This window comes from Macrobrachium rosenbergii, chromosome 17 (assembly GCF_040412425.1).
Source record: "Macrobrachium rosenbergii isolate ZJJX-2024 chromosome 17, ASM4041242v1, whole genome shotgun sequence".
In the NCBI taxonomy this organism is placed as follows: Eukaryota; Metazoa; Arthropoda; class Malacostraca; order Decapoda; family Palaemonidae; genus Macrobrachium; species Macrobrachium rosenbergii.
This window is the reverse complement of record NC_089757.1, coordinates 29,217,960-29,232,023: the sequence shown is the minus strand read 5'-3', so window position 1 is coordinate 29,232,023 and position 14,064 is coordinate 29,217,960. Positions and strand designations below refer to the sequence as shown.

General features: G+C 32.9%; 1 protein-coding gene across 5 annotated transcripts in view; it reads right to left on the bottom strand.

Moving 5' to 3' along the window:
* Nucleotides 1-14,064, bottom strand: part of NSD (Nuclear receptor binding SET domain protein) — an 87,616-nt gene that overhangs the window by 4,305 nt on the left and 69,247 nt on the right. For 3 of the 5 annotated variants that reach the window (XR_010855857.1, XM_067119775.1, XM_067119776.1), the window contains 2 exons: nt 701-890; nt 241-416 (listed from right to left, as the gene is read on the bottom strand). Coding sequence is in view for 4 of the 5 variants with exons in the window: in XM_067119775.1 (XP_066975876.1) it covers nt 241-416; nt 701-890 (366 nt within the window). In the remaining variant the exon portion in view is untranslated. Of the gene's footprint in view, nt 1-240; nt 417-700; nt 894-14,064 lie in introns of all 5 variants that reach the window. The other 2 variants (XM_067119773.1, XM_067119774.1) reach the window with 1 other exon arrangement.

Here is a 14,064-nt window from a genome sequence, read left to right as displayed (position 1 = left end):
AATATCTCGCCAAAAAATATCAACAAAATTGTTTCTACCTTAATCACTGGGAAACAGCATTTCAGTGCTGTCCCTTGTACAATACTATTAGGTACATGCAATAAAAGAGGGTTATAACTAAACAAATTCTATCATAACTTCCTTTCTGGAATTTAACAGGCTCTCAATCACAGCAAAATATTAAACATAGCAAAAATAAACCAGAACCATGGTCAACATCAAACACGTGGTTCCACTTACTGTTTCAATGTCTTCTGTATCATGGTCCTGACAGACATTACCAACACCAGGTACATTCTGTAAATTTCCTGGTACATGAACACGGCAAAATGAATTAGGGCAGTAGTCACAGCGATTAGGACGTATACTTCTTTGGCCACATTCATCACAATGATGCCAAGGGCAAATCCATTTGCCTGTAAAGACCATCGAAAGTAATTATTCAAGGAAAATAAATAGGCTACCTTAAAACTGCAACAGTTCAACATACAATATTAATCACTGGCACTGAATGAAATGTATTCCAAATGAATAAAACAAACTTTTATAAAGTATAAATTATAGTGAGTTCATGAGGAGTAATACATTAGTCACAAACTGCAACTTATATTTCATGGGAAAAACCATTCCAGAAAAATATTATACACACACACACACACAATGCCTAACATATCAAAACAAAACCAGAGCTCAAGCTCACCTTTGGGTAACTTATCAAGGCTCAAACACTGAAGGTGGTAACTCTTAGGGCAGTCAGTAACATCACAAAGAATGAGGTCACCAGCACCACCACATCTGTAACATTCATCTTCAGATATTTTGACTTCGCGTCGTTTCTTCTTGCGTTTTCGTTTTGCCAATTTGTCTCTTTTGGGTCCATTGGAGTCATTCTGCTGAAAAACACACAAAAACCTAGTAACTTGATATAAATCATGCCATGATTTATGCTGTGTAGTTTAAAGTTTTTACCTGTGCAGAACCAACACTACTACCTCCATTGCATGTAGATTATAAGTTTTAACATAAATTACATATAGAGTGAAACAAAACACAAGTAAAGACAATGTGTTTACTTATATTAACCATAAGGTAAATGCATGTGGCAGTCCTAAGTTATTATTCACACCTGAAATAACAATATACTTACAATAAATTATTATAGTCAAGATTACAATATTAAAATTGTATGCATAACTACCACTATCATATCCTCTACTATATCATAAGCATCAGGATATAAACTGCACTGTAATGTGCTCCTTTAGTATTGGCTCTGATAGTTACGGTAGTAATAAATAAAAATCTACATACAGTTTATGTAAAAGAACAGGAAAATTAATTTATAAATTAGCATAATTAATCAATCTACTTTAATATTGAAATTAATTATCGATAGTACATGACCTCATGTAACAGTACAGAAATAATATATTTTATATATTGCAGTACGAAACTTAGACTTATGAAATATTTATGGATAATACATGCCATCTTAAATTCAGATTTATATAATGCAATAATAAATTTATTAATTTGAGAATCTGTATCCATGAAGGATCCTGTTTTATAAGCCTTATGGAGTCATATGCTTGCAGTTTTCCAATTTGAAAATATTTGTACAGAGTCATATGCTTGCAGTTTTCCAATTTGAAAATATTTGTACAGTCACCAACCTACTTATGAACAATCAGATATGAACAGACAGGATTACAAGTTAAAACTGTGTTTGGAGTGATCCCCCTTTGCCACCTGTAAGAAGAAGAACCTGTTCCTTTAACCCCTTCCCTGATTATCCTGAGTATTCTTGTGATTAACTACCATTTATTCTTATTTACAATCACAAGAATACTCATTTATACTCTAAATATCCCTGCTTTTTTCCTATCTTCCCAATTTAACTCGTTCTTTGATGAATTCTCATTTTCTACATTTCCTCTCCCCACTGGAAACATTTAGTATTACATTTGTCAATAGATGGCAGTGTGCATTGTTTACTTTGTGAACTTACAATGTCAGATGCTGCTTCTGCAAAATTCTCTCAAAGTTCACAACTTTTAATGCATGGAAAAACTACTAAAATTTGAATGCTGCATGAATCTAAATATTATTTTCTTCTTTTTACCTTTCTAACATACAAAGTAATTCTTGATAATAGTACTGCATTATTTGAAAATACAGTAAAATTAGCATAATCTGACTCAAATTAACTCAGGAATATAAAAACATGCATTATTTCAAAGTCCTTAGTTAAAATAATTTTTCACCAAAAAGTATGCCCTAAATATTAACTTTTACAGAACTAAAAAATAAAAAACCTGCTTAATTTTTTACATATTGCAAAAAAACCTGAAACGGAAGGGGATAATCTATGACTCCCAAGTTAACTCAAGAATGTAAACATAAAAAAAAACTTATGCACTACATATTAAAAACCAACTTACAGACAATTCAGGTTATGAACAGCCGTCTGGAACGTAACTCATTTGTAAGTAGGGTACTGTCTGTATAGATGGTGAAGTTTATTTCTAATTGCCTTGTGCATGTAAATGGAGTAAATGTAGTCAAGTAGCCTATAAAGAAAATCATTTGTATTACTTTTCACCCCATCTTTAATCAATTTTCTTACCACTGTTTGTGAACGATAATTAAAATTAGGCTAAAGGTGTAAAAGTCTGCTCAAACTCAAAAGAATTTCAAATGACATGACCTAAAGATCATAGGCTAACTGGTGAGGCAATGCATAGCTTGCATTGAATTAGATTAGTATCATCTGCTCAAATACTGTACCTTTATACTAAACAAGAGGAATGGAATTAACTAAATGAATTCTAAGATTCCTATGACATAATAAAATTATGAAAGGTTTTGTCATCCTAAATGTTGACAAGTGTTCTTATTACACACATTCCATACATCATCTGGGATGGATGGTTTTTAAGACATCCTAGGCAATGGGACCTAAGAGAGTAAGGAATATACAGCAAATAAATTATTAGGTAGAGTAAAATCTGATCCACAACTGGAATATAAAATTTTGGCCTAAGGCCAAGTGCTTGGACCTTTAAGGTCATTCAGCTCTGAAAGGGAAATTGAGATGAAAGATTTCAAAGGTGTAAAGGAGGAAAACCTTGCAGTTGCACTACAAAACAACTGTTGGGAAAGGGTGGAAAATGATAGAAGGAAAGAAGGTAATATAGTAAACGGAATGAAAGCGGTTACAGCTAGGGGCTGAAGGGACGTTGCAAAGAACTGTAAGTCATGCCTACAGTGCACCACATGAGGTGTAATGATGGCATTACCCCCCACAGTGAAGAAGAGCAGAATGAGATCGGTTAAAAAAAATCAGTCACTCCTAAATTGGTTGGTTGCCTTTTCTTTTAAAGGATTTTTGTCAATAATAAATACACAGATTCCTCATATGTTGAATTCTCTAAACCTGGTTCAATGATTGCAGTTGCATGTACTTGAAGAAACAAGTAGATTATGATCACTGGAAAAGTAAAAGCCCTGATTTGGCAATTAAATCTAAGAGCTGTGGTTCAGAGTTTATGCTTCATCTGAAAATTAATATAATTTGACTCTAAAACAAACCTTTTCATGTAAAACTTAACAGAAATTATAGGCTACTTTTACTTATGCACTTTCTGGTGGACTCAACAGTTTCCCCTTTATTTAAACCAGCTGGCTTTATCACTGTCCAAAGGAAAAGCTAATTCTTGTGGTTGCAGTCTATAAAAAAAAAAAAAACTTAATTTGTCGCATTCATATTTACTTAAAGCTATTCAAATACTTTTTTAGTCTTGTAAAATTAAGACAATTATTCAACCCTGTGCTTCTGGCAGTGTAGACTCAAATGGTATTTCCCTAGTTTTTGGTGAAATTTGCTGAAGATTAGCTCCAAAGTACTGCAGTCTCTTATTTTTCATAAGTTGAACAGAGAGGTTCTTTTTGCACTTGTTGGAGAATTGATGTTACCCAATTCAACAAATGTGGTTAGGGTAGTGCTAGTTCTACTGATTACTGCTCAGTATCTATAACTCCCATAGCATCTAAGGAATTTGAATATGTGTTGGCATAATGTCTGAATACCTAGGCTGAAACTGATCACCTTTTTCTTAGTTTGCAGTTTGGCTTTTACAATGGCCTGGGTGCTTGTGATGTTTTTCTTCTTACAGTTGCCAGCCATACAAAAATCCCTAGATTCTGTTCATGAAAATTTGTATGACTGGTCTTTAGTGCTGCTTCTGGCAATGCTAATCAAGAGGCCTTTGATGGTAGTCAGTAGACCATTGCTTAGTGTTAAACACTATGAAACTGTAATCTCGGGTGTTCCCAACGGTAGTGTTCTGGTCTGGCTCTGAAAACAAACTTTGCCGATAATGCTCCTATCTGCACTTAACCCATCTCCAGAGTACAGACCTGTGGTAGCTAAGTCACAAACAAATTTAGCTAAATTAGTACATGGTGAAAATGATGGAGAGTTAAACTACCAATACCTAAAGTATGATTCTTAGCAAGTCTAGATCCCAACGAAAAAATTTTTTTTTTTCATTGACATCATTTTTTTTTTTTTTTAACTACATGCAAGTTGTTTAAAATTCTATGTGTCATTCTCCATTGCAAAGTCCCTTTCAGAAATACATCTGGTCCATCTCTTCTTCAACAGCTAAAAAAATTGGTATATAAAGTCTTTCCTGTCAGGCCATGTTCTTTTATTATTCCATGTTTTGAACACTACTTACCCTGTTCAGACTTTAGCAGCTGACTCTCATCTTTAACTGTTGGCCAAACACTTGAATTCTTATAAATTTCTTATCCCTAATCTTGATAACTGCCAACTGTGCATGCTGTACAAGACCCTCCCTTGCACTCAGCACCTCACAGGCTATACCCTCCATTATTTAGTACGCAGTACTACATACGCATATCTAATTCTTAGTCATGCCATTTCTTCTGTGATGTTCAGTAGCAGTTTTATCCTTGTGGAATGATATTTCTAATCACATAATTAAATTGTTGGAAGAGGTTAAAACTTGATGCAATTTATGTTTTTGTTGACCAGGCTGACACGTGTCTTGCTTCATAATTTATTATTTATTTATTCTATTATGTTATTTCCCTTACTGTTATTTATGTTTTTCTTTGGTATTTTATTTTCATAACTTATTGTTTTATTCTACAGTACTTTGTTATTTATCTTACTGTTGTTTATGTTTTTCTTTGTTTTCATAGTACATTCTTTATTTCTCGGTTTCCTTTTCTGTACTGGGCTGCTTTGCTATAGGGTTTGTAGGATCTGCTTTTCCAACTAGGACTGCAGCTTGGTTTATAACAATAACACAAAAACCAAAATCTAAAAATTCTAACAGCCTTAGAGATACAAGGACTATGCATAACAATGATATTATTTTTTAAGGGCTACACTATTATTTTCATTTTCACAGCATAAAAGATGTAAAGACAATCAAACTTACTACCCAAAAGAGATAAAAGCATTTGATATCCTTAGTATGTGCATCTACATACATATGCACACATTCCTTTGCTTCAGTTGATGGCACTGAGACAAGTTATAAATAGCACGTGTTGCCAACATCAACAAATGTGCATTTTAAATATTTTTAATTAGAGATGAAATATGAACAGTGATAAAATATTCTTTTAAAAGTAAACTAAACTTGTAATGGAAAAAAAAGTGGGGAGGGCATACTACATAAAGAAATATACACACACAAAGCAAAAGATGTATGTACAGATTTTTATTGGCTTAAGCATATGTCATTTAACTCGTCATGAAACGTCACTTTGTTTTGTCATAATTTTACTATATAAAAAAGGAAAAATTAAAATTTACAACCCAAAACAGACAAATGCATGTCATGCAATACAAGCACATACAGAGAGAGAGAGAGAGAGAGAGAGAGAGAGAGAGAGAGAGAGAGGGGTATCATATACGTTGAAGCCTATAACACACACACACTCCCTTTTATTTTTCAAATTATTTTACAATATTCTAATGTTAATTTTACTGTACTTTCTCACTTTTTATTTTTTATGTTTTGTCGTCATTTTCAATGCATAAAGATGAAAAACAATAAAATTAACAATACAAAAGGGATGTTGCATTAGTGCACAAATATTTTAAATTAATATTTTACTGTGAATGTGAACATCATATTTAAGATGCAATATCAACAGATAAAATATTCTCGTGTACCGTACTGTTATATATGTGATAATCACATTTGAGTCCCCTGAAAGAAGAAAAAAAAGGAGCTAAATGGTGAAGTCAACATTAGTGAAATGCCAAATGAAGATAAAAACACACACACATACAAATAAAGCTTCCATGAGGTGAAATGAAAATGGATTAATTCCAATAAAAAAGGAAAAGATCAAACATTTTTGAGTAGTGTTCTTAAAATGAATTTGCTTTAGAAAATTGTCATTGAGAAATGCCATATGTTTTAAAGATGTAAACACAGGGTGTTTTACACAAAGTTTAACACAATAGGGAAAAATGGGTGAAACAAATGAAATATTTTGTATATGCTTATGTATTGTTCGAACTCGTGTATCAGACAACCCTTAAAATTTTGTCCTCTAAACATGATTTCTTTGTATGTCTCATGTATCATGCGAGTTGTACTGTCAATAGCTCAGATAACATTATCGTAACCTCTTTTCCTCAGTAATCCAATCTTGGTAAATAAATACTGTACTGGGCTATGCTTGTAGACTGAATTTCATTTTCAGTAGATTGTACATGGTTAGACTTTCCAACAAGATTACCAAACTTATGGCTAATGTAATCATTCATAAGCACCTCTTATAATTTAACAACCACTTACTATACTGTATGAGCACCAATTACTGAAAAACTGACATAAAAAACATCGAGTACGACATACACAAACGAATTGGGCAACAGCCGTTTTGCAATTTTGTGGGATTTTATTTTAACAAATTATGTTAGTTTACCTTTGTTTACCCTTTTACATTTAATAATAATCCAGTAATAATCTGTTTCTTCTAGCAACTGAAAAAATGATTCTCCTAATTATTTTGGTAGCAAGCTAGCAGGACTTAATCAGCTGATTCTGAGAATGTCAACATTAGCCTAGCCTACTTAAATGCATATGGAGGATGCTAAGTTTTTTTTTTATATTATGATGATGATATGACAAGATAACATTACAGTATGAATGGATTCAGTAACTGAGATATCAGTTTCATTACCATTATCTTGAATATAGCTGTTATAGTGTATCTGACTTACACAAATGGAACACCCAACCTAGGCGGCCAATAGCTCTCTCACACATTTTTTTATCTTGTGTATGGTAATACAATATGATAAAAACTGATAAGAAAGTTGCTGTCTAAAAATACATTAAAAATATGGTGACAAAAGGCAGTTAATTGCCTTTTGCAAAAATATAATGGTTGTTGTTTATGAGCATATTTAGTATTTATGGTTATGTGGTATTGACAAGGTAAGACAAGGAAGGGTATGGAGTTACCTTTCAACACCTATATATTTATATTAATTGTCCTTATCCAAATTTTGCCATTATCCTACAGGCCCTTGGTTCTATTAATCTGGATAATCAAGGGATTAAGTGCATTGTACTTGGATATAGCAAGTGGAAGCAACAAAACAATCACTCCAGGGTGTAAGGGTGAAGGGGCACAAAATTTTTCTGGTGGGGACTGTTAATTATTATTATTATTAATTCAATATTAATGAAGAAGAGCAAGTCTGAAATCACTTGTGATCCCACTCCCTCCCAAATGTTCAACAACAAATGTGTTGTGTGCCTACACTTATTGACTGCCATTGATATAATTTTCAAAATTTACAGCTTATATTACTGTGACCATTACAAGTGTTCTAGAGCACTGTATTTTCTACAAAACAACCACTCACAGCGAAAAATGCGCCCATGAAAATAGTGACATTCCACATGAGTACCTTATTGTATAAAAAAGAAACTGAGCACTATTTCTCTTTAGAGAAGTCTTGATGAAGACCTACACAACAAACTGATCAAGAAAAAGTAAGTGGAGAGAGGTACTTAGACAGTGGTCATACTGTGAAAATAAACTCAATTGAAAACTTGTGAAATTTGTTAATTCTGCATTAAAAACAGTATGTAGACAAACAAACCTCAATTTTTTTCCCGAAATCCAAAATATAATAAATCTTATGTCTCTGAAACAAATACTACAGCATTCTGTTTGATTCCAAGCCAGATTTACACCACCGTGAGCAACTGGCCCAATTGATTTGCTTTGTTGACATTACCTCACAAAAAAGACAATTAGAAATGAGTTGACTTCATACATATAAAGGAAAAGCTGACATACTTTATTGATTGATGGGGCCATAATGTATTCTACACAGCATTCTCAGCAAAAACCTAGAAGCAGTGTTTATAAAATGAAATTATAATTTTTTAACTAAGCATTTCTTTTTGGTATAATTGAAGCCACTTATTATTTATATGCCCATTTAACAACTCTTTCCTTTGGTGGAGTGCAAGAGGAGGCAATTCATCAAGAAGCTGGATGAACTGTTAGGACAGTAAGAGCAACTAAGTACGAATGGCAGTATGACTAAAACAGTGTTTCTCATATAACTTTTCAGCTCATGCTAACATTGATTTCCCCTGTACTGTTGCATTAAAAAAAATCTTGTAATATCTATTAACAGCAGAGTGGAAAAATGCCTTCTGGATCCAAAAATTTATTATCAGGCAGCTACTGATCTTGTTTTTCTGAAGAAGAAATGAATGGCAGCCATAAAAAGTCTCATCAAGAAGCATTTAATGTGCACAAGAGTCTATGTGAAGCATGGGGATTGACCACTGAAAAAAAAAATACTGTAAATTCAATGCACAGTGAAAGTACTTCAGGTGCTGGATTGAGGCTGAACAGTAAATATGTTGCATTATGAAAAGCGTAACAGGCTGCTTGAAATTCGGATCCGCTGCTGAGATGGTGATAACCAGGATTGTAGAGAGAAATTCAAAATTGAAATATGTTGAAAAGTAAAGAACACAAACCAATTTTCCAGACACCATTATTTTCCTGCAATATGACTTGGAAATTTATACAGGTTGACCATCACTAATCCGGCATCACTGGGACCTGGAGGGTGCCGGATTAGCCATTTATTAGGCTAGAATACACGAGACCCAGTAGCTAAGCACATAATCTTAGAATTAAAATATCCTATAAATCAGTACAAGTTGGATAATAAAGAAAGACAATTATCAAATACAGGTAGTGCTCGAGTTACGATAATTAGGAAACTTACGATATTTTGAGCTTCACGATTACGATGGGTTAGCAATTAATACGATGCGAAATATTTAGGAAATATTTTTAGAATTGGCCCATGAGCAGCAGGTACAATCAGGCAGCAGGAGAGACCAACTTACAATAGAAAAAAACCTCTTTTCCTCCATCTCTTTATTCCATCTGCTAGTTAAAAAGTAATGAGAATGATAAAGTATTGTTAGTAACGTTATACTCTTGCAAAAATGCGTACAGCCATAAACAACCAAATGGGAAACTGTTGCTTTGCTAATAATCGTATTGGATAACAACTGTTTTGCTTGTATTTCAGCCATCGTACAGTAATACAAAATTACCGTAGTTATGTTACAAATGACGTTAAGTGCTGTACAATAGGACTGATATATTTTTTACACTCTACCCTTATTCGTTTTGGAGAAAAGATCGGCAGGGAAATATACTGCTACAGTAACTTAAAGCTGTAAGTTGTAGCTGAAGCTGAGAAAACAATGTTCAAGCTGCTAATGACTATAAATTATTGTGCATCGGCAACATGGATGAAACTTGACCGTAAATAAAACTGGAGAGAATGTATTTTAATCAAAACTACTGGGCATGAAAGAATACAAATTACTACTTTTTTCACGCAGATAAAAGATAAATACGTAAAGCTTGTATTATGATGAAATCAAGAGAAAATAGTGAACGGAATCTTGACTTTTTTACACACACACACACACACACAAAAAAAAAACTAAAACGGCCAGCCGTGATTCCCAACGATCATATATATTAACGAAAAATAGCTAAATTAATTTCACAATGAAAGCGTATTTAAGTTATATTTAGACTTAAAACACTTCCGTATAATCCAAAAATATCCGTGTTCAAAATAAATAGTATCCATATTCATTCGGCTAACTAGAAGCAAGAAAGCGCTTTGAACTTAGGTTAATGCGGCTAAAATAAACACATAATACAGATTCCCAAAACAAAACATTGATCTAATTTATAATACAATTGAAACAATGTAGTAAAGCATAACTTTTAAAAGATCCATGAAAAAGATGCACATTTGTTGATGTTTGTATAATACTGTTAATATGTGAATAGAGTTCAGTATAATGTAGGCTAGGCTACCAGTTTGTTGATGCAGCACACTGCGCCACCAAATCGGAAGCGCTGGCAAGCCCCGAGTTAGCGCATAACGACCGGGAAATTTAAAAATTAGTGCGGAAACATTGGAAATTACTCTAGCCGAAATTTGTGCCGGATTACTGATTGTTCTGGACTACTGATTGCCGGATTAGTGATGGTCAACCTGTACTGTGTCCTACAGGCTGAAGTTTATGTTCTTCATAGGCACATTCCTAACACCAGAGGAAGGTTATCTTTGCCAGACAAATAATCAGAACTGTACATGACCTCTTAATAAGGTCAATGTAAAAGTATAAAAAATGTAAAAAAAAAAATATATATATATATCTATATATATGCCATTATGAAGATTTACCCCATATACGCAAATAGAGGAGTTGATGAACAAGTAGTAACTGAAATATTGCAAATCAGTACCAGTATTTTCACTGTCCTCATCAGTAGTTTCACTATCCTTGTAAGAACCTAAGGTGAAATGATTAGCTGAAAAAATATAAAACTCCAGTAAGTTTATAGGGTTTACCTACAAATCCTACTATACCAGGACCATCATAGTCAAACGTTTGTGTCACAAGCGTGTGGTACTTTTACAAATGGTAACAATATCCAAATATTTTTTAATATCTTTTCTGTGTGGATTTTAATCGTTACCGTTTGTATTTGTTCTACTGTATTTGGGATGTTATGTTTATGCTGTACTTTTACAAAGTGTAACTCATAATAAAGTGTTATTCCATATTATTAATATTCCCTAGGTGGTGTTTAGCCTTCTTTTGTCTGATAAAAAAAAAAAAAGTGTTTAGCTTTCTTTTGTCTGGAAAAAAAAAAAAAAAGAGCTGCATAATCCTACGCCAAATACCATCAAAATCTCACAATACTGCACCAGCTGCAGTCCCATTCATTAAACAAAACTAAAACACTGCTGACCAAGAAAATTTGACAAAACATGGCTGGCAGTCACTCGGTAACTTGTTCATGTTTTTCAGTTTACTGGTATGTCAACTTAAAAAAAAAAAACTATTAAATATTAAAATATACACGAACCAAAGCACAGATAGTATTTTGCATCAGCTGAAGCCATGGTATTTTCACTGAACTGAACAGATGAATGCAACACAGCGCACCAACTAAAATAAAGGCAACCCGTGAAAGTGGCATAACCTTATTCTCTTTGTTTATTTTTAATTTTGCTAGTCAAAATTGGGATGTCTTCCAGGTTGATTTTTAATTCTGCTAGTCAAAATTGGGATGTCTTCCAGGTTGGAGCATCTTTGACACTGGGAAATAAGATATATTTTCATAAGGTGTAAATATTTTCCCAAATCTATGAATAGCTTTGAACATACTGCTAGCAACTGGGGTTTATACTACTAGTTCTGAAAGGTCAGGGCAACCTAGAATTCTCATGTACTTGAAAACCTTGATGATTCAAATGAGCAAGTAACTTGGAAATAACATATCAAGTATTTAAGGAGTTGTACTTAGTACCTTAAATTTTGATTCTGAATACTCGATGACAGTTATCAAAATGGTTTGCAAGTAGTCGAAGCACACAGAATAAGCCATACTTCATCAATTCCAAATTTACATTTTCGGTATTGGAAAATGTTATAATAGGGGTTATATCAGGCCTGAATAAGATGACCATTTTTTTTTAGCTACTGTCATTAAGTGGGTAATGAGTCACAAAATAAATTATCAAAAAATTAAGGAGAGGTGCAAAAAGTGTTCTTGCCCCCCAGACCATGCTAAGACTTATTACGCCACTGGTTGTACTTTCATGATGAGAAGCAAGTTCCATGAATGAAAAAGCTGAAATATCATCACCAACATTCCACTATTCTGGTTAACCACTGAAAAACCATACTAAATTTCTAACACTCATGTACACCACACAATTAGGCAATGAATTTACAGAAGCCCTTCTTTAATGTGAGTCTATAATGTTAAAATTTTTCTAGTTAACATTCTGCATAAGTGGCCCCCCCAAAAAAAAATGAATGCAATAAGCTTTCCTTTCAAGCACTATAAATTATCCCAAGCTTGAAAGGACTTGCTTCTCTGTGGATTCCATGAATAAAACATTGTGGTTTAATTACTCAAGCAGTTGTCAGTGTGAAATTAAGAATACACTCATCTTCATTATGCAATTTACAGTATCTGTAGTTTTAGCTTACAACTTGTCAGCTACTAGTGGTGTAATTGTTAATTTTAACCTGCACAAAATTTACAAATAAGTTAAGGGATTGAGAGAAACCTGACGTACATGAGCTGGAACTAAACTTGAGGTATTAAAAAAAAAAAAAAAGTTTGTTCCACTGATCTGGTTTATAAACCTTTTTATTAGAGGTTTTCTCTCTTGTGTGAAAGCGAGTACTGTGGTTTTACAAATAACACTTTGAAACCCTAGTTGGTCAGTTTCAAAGCTCTATCCATGCTACCATTGAAATTGGTCAAGGTTAAAATCAAGATAGAAGAATAAGCAGAAAAAAATTGTCAAAATAATTTTAAGAGTAGGAAATATTTTTTAGTTTTGATATAAAAATTTTTTATATTCAATTAAAACCTAACATAGAGAATTATGTCAAGCTGTGTAAACTGTCAGCTAACAAAATTTTTACTTTTAAATTATATTTGTCTACATTATGTACTTGAAAATCTATTAAGCGTGATAATTATTACTTCTGGAATGTAAGATGACCTGTTGTAGAGTATTCAAGTTTTGTTTCGAGACCTACAGTTGAATTAGTAAAATGTCAAGTTTTGTTTTGAGACCTACAGTTGAATTAGTAAAATAATTGGACATTTTTTAATTATTACAGATGAAATACCAACACCACGAAAACACCGTTTATAAAATTCCTTCCACATTTCTTTCCCTCGCAATCAAGGAGAAACATAACTGTCATGGGCAGTTAAGGCTGAGTTCTTGGTGAAGAATCAAAATGCCTGAGGTTAGTGAATTATAAACAAATGGCCAGTATACTATCAGTAAAAAGGTTAGGCTGGTAATATATTACTACTAATAACAGTAATATTGTTTGAAGAAGTCTTAGCAACCAGCTTGAACAGCTTGGTTAGGGATCACCACTTTAGATGATGATATACTTCCATGGGAAGCTAGCAGAAATTCTGGACAATCCAACTGCATCCTCAAGGGGTCAAAATGTTATAGGTTATCATTAACATTAATCATTTTCAAAAGTTTTCATAAAAAAAGTACCCAATATTTTTGCCATCTGAAAACTAAATAAAAATAATTACTGTATAACCTTCATCACTTAAAATTATAAACATTCTCAAGAGCTGTTCGACCACTAAATTCTAAGTTTTCAATACTGTCATTACAATAAAATATCTGATGTATAAAATGTGAAAAATACCATGATAAATTTGTATATTTATAAATTACCATGTCATGACCAAAGGAAAGCCTCTTGAGGCTTGGGGCACTTACTTCAACAAAAGTTATTATCTAAGTAAAAACTCTCTCTAATATTGCTGCCAATTTTGTTGTAATTCTTTTAAACACAAAATATTTATATTCTGATATTGCATCACTGATTTATAAAGAGTAATACTTTGTTCTGCCATTAAATGTTC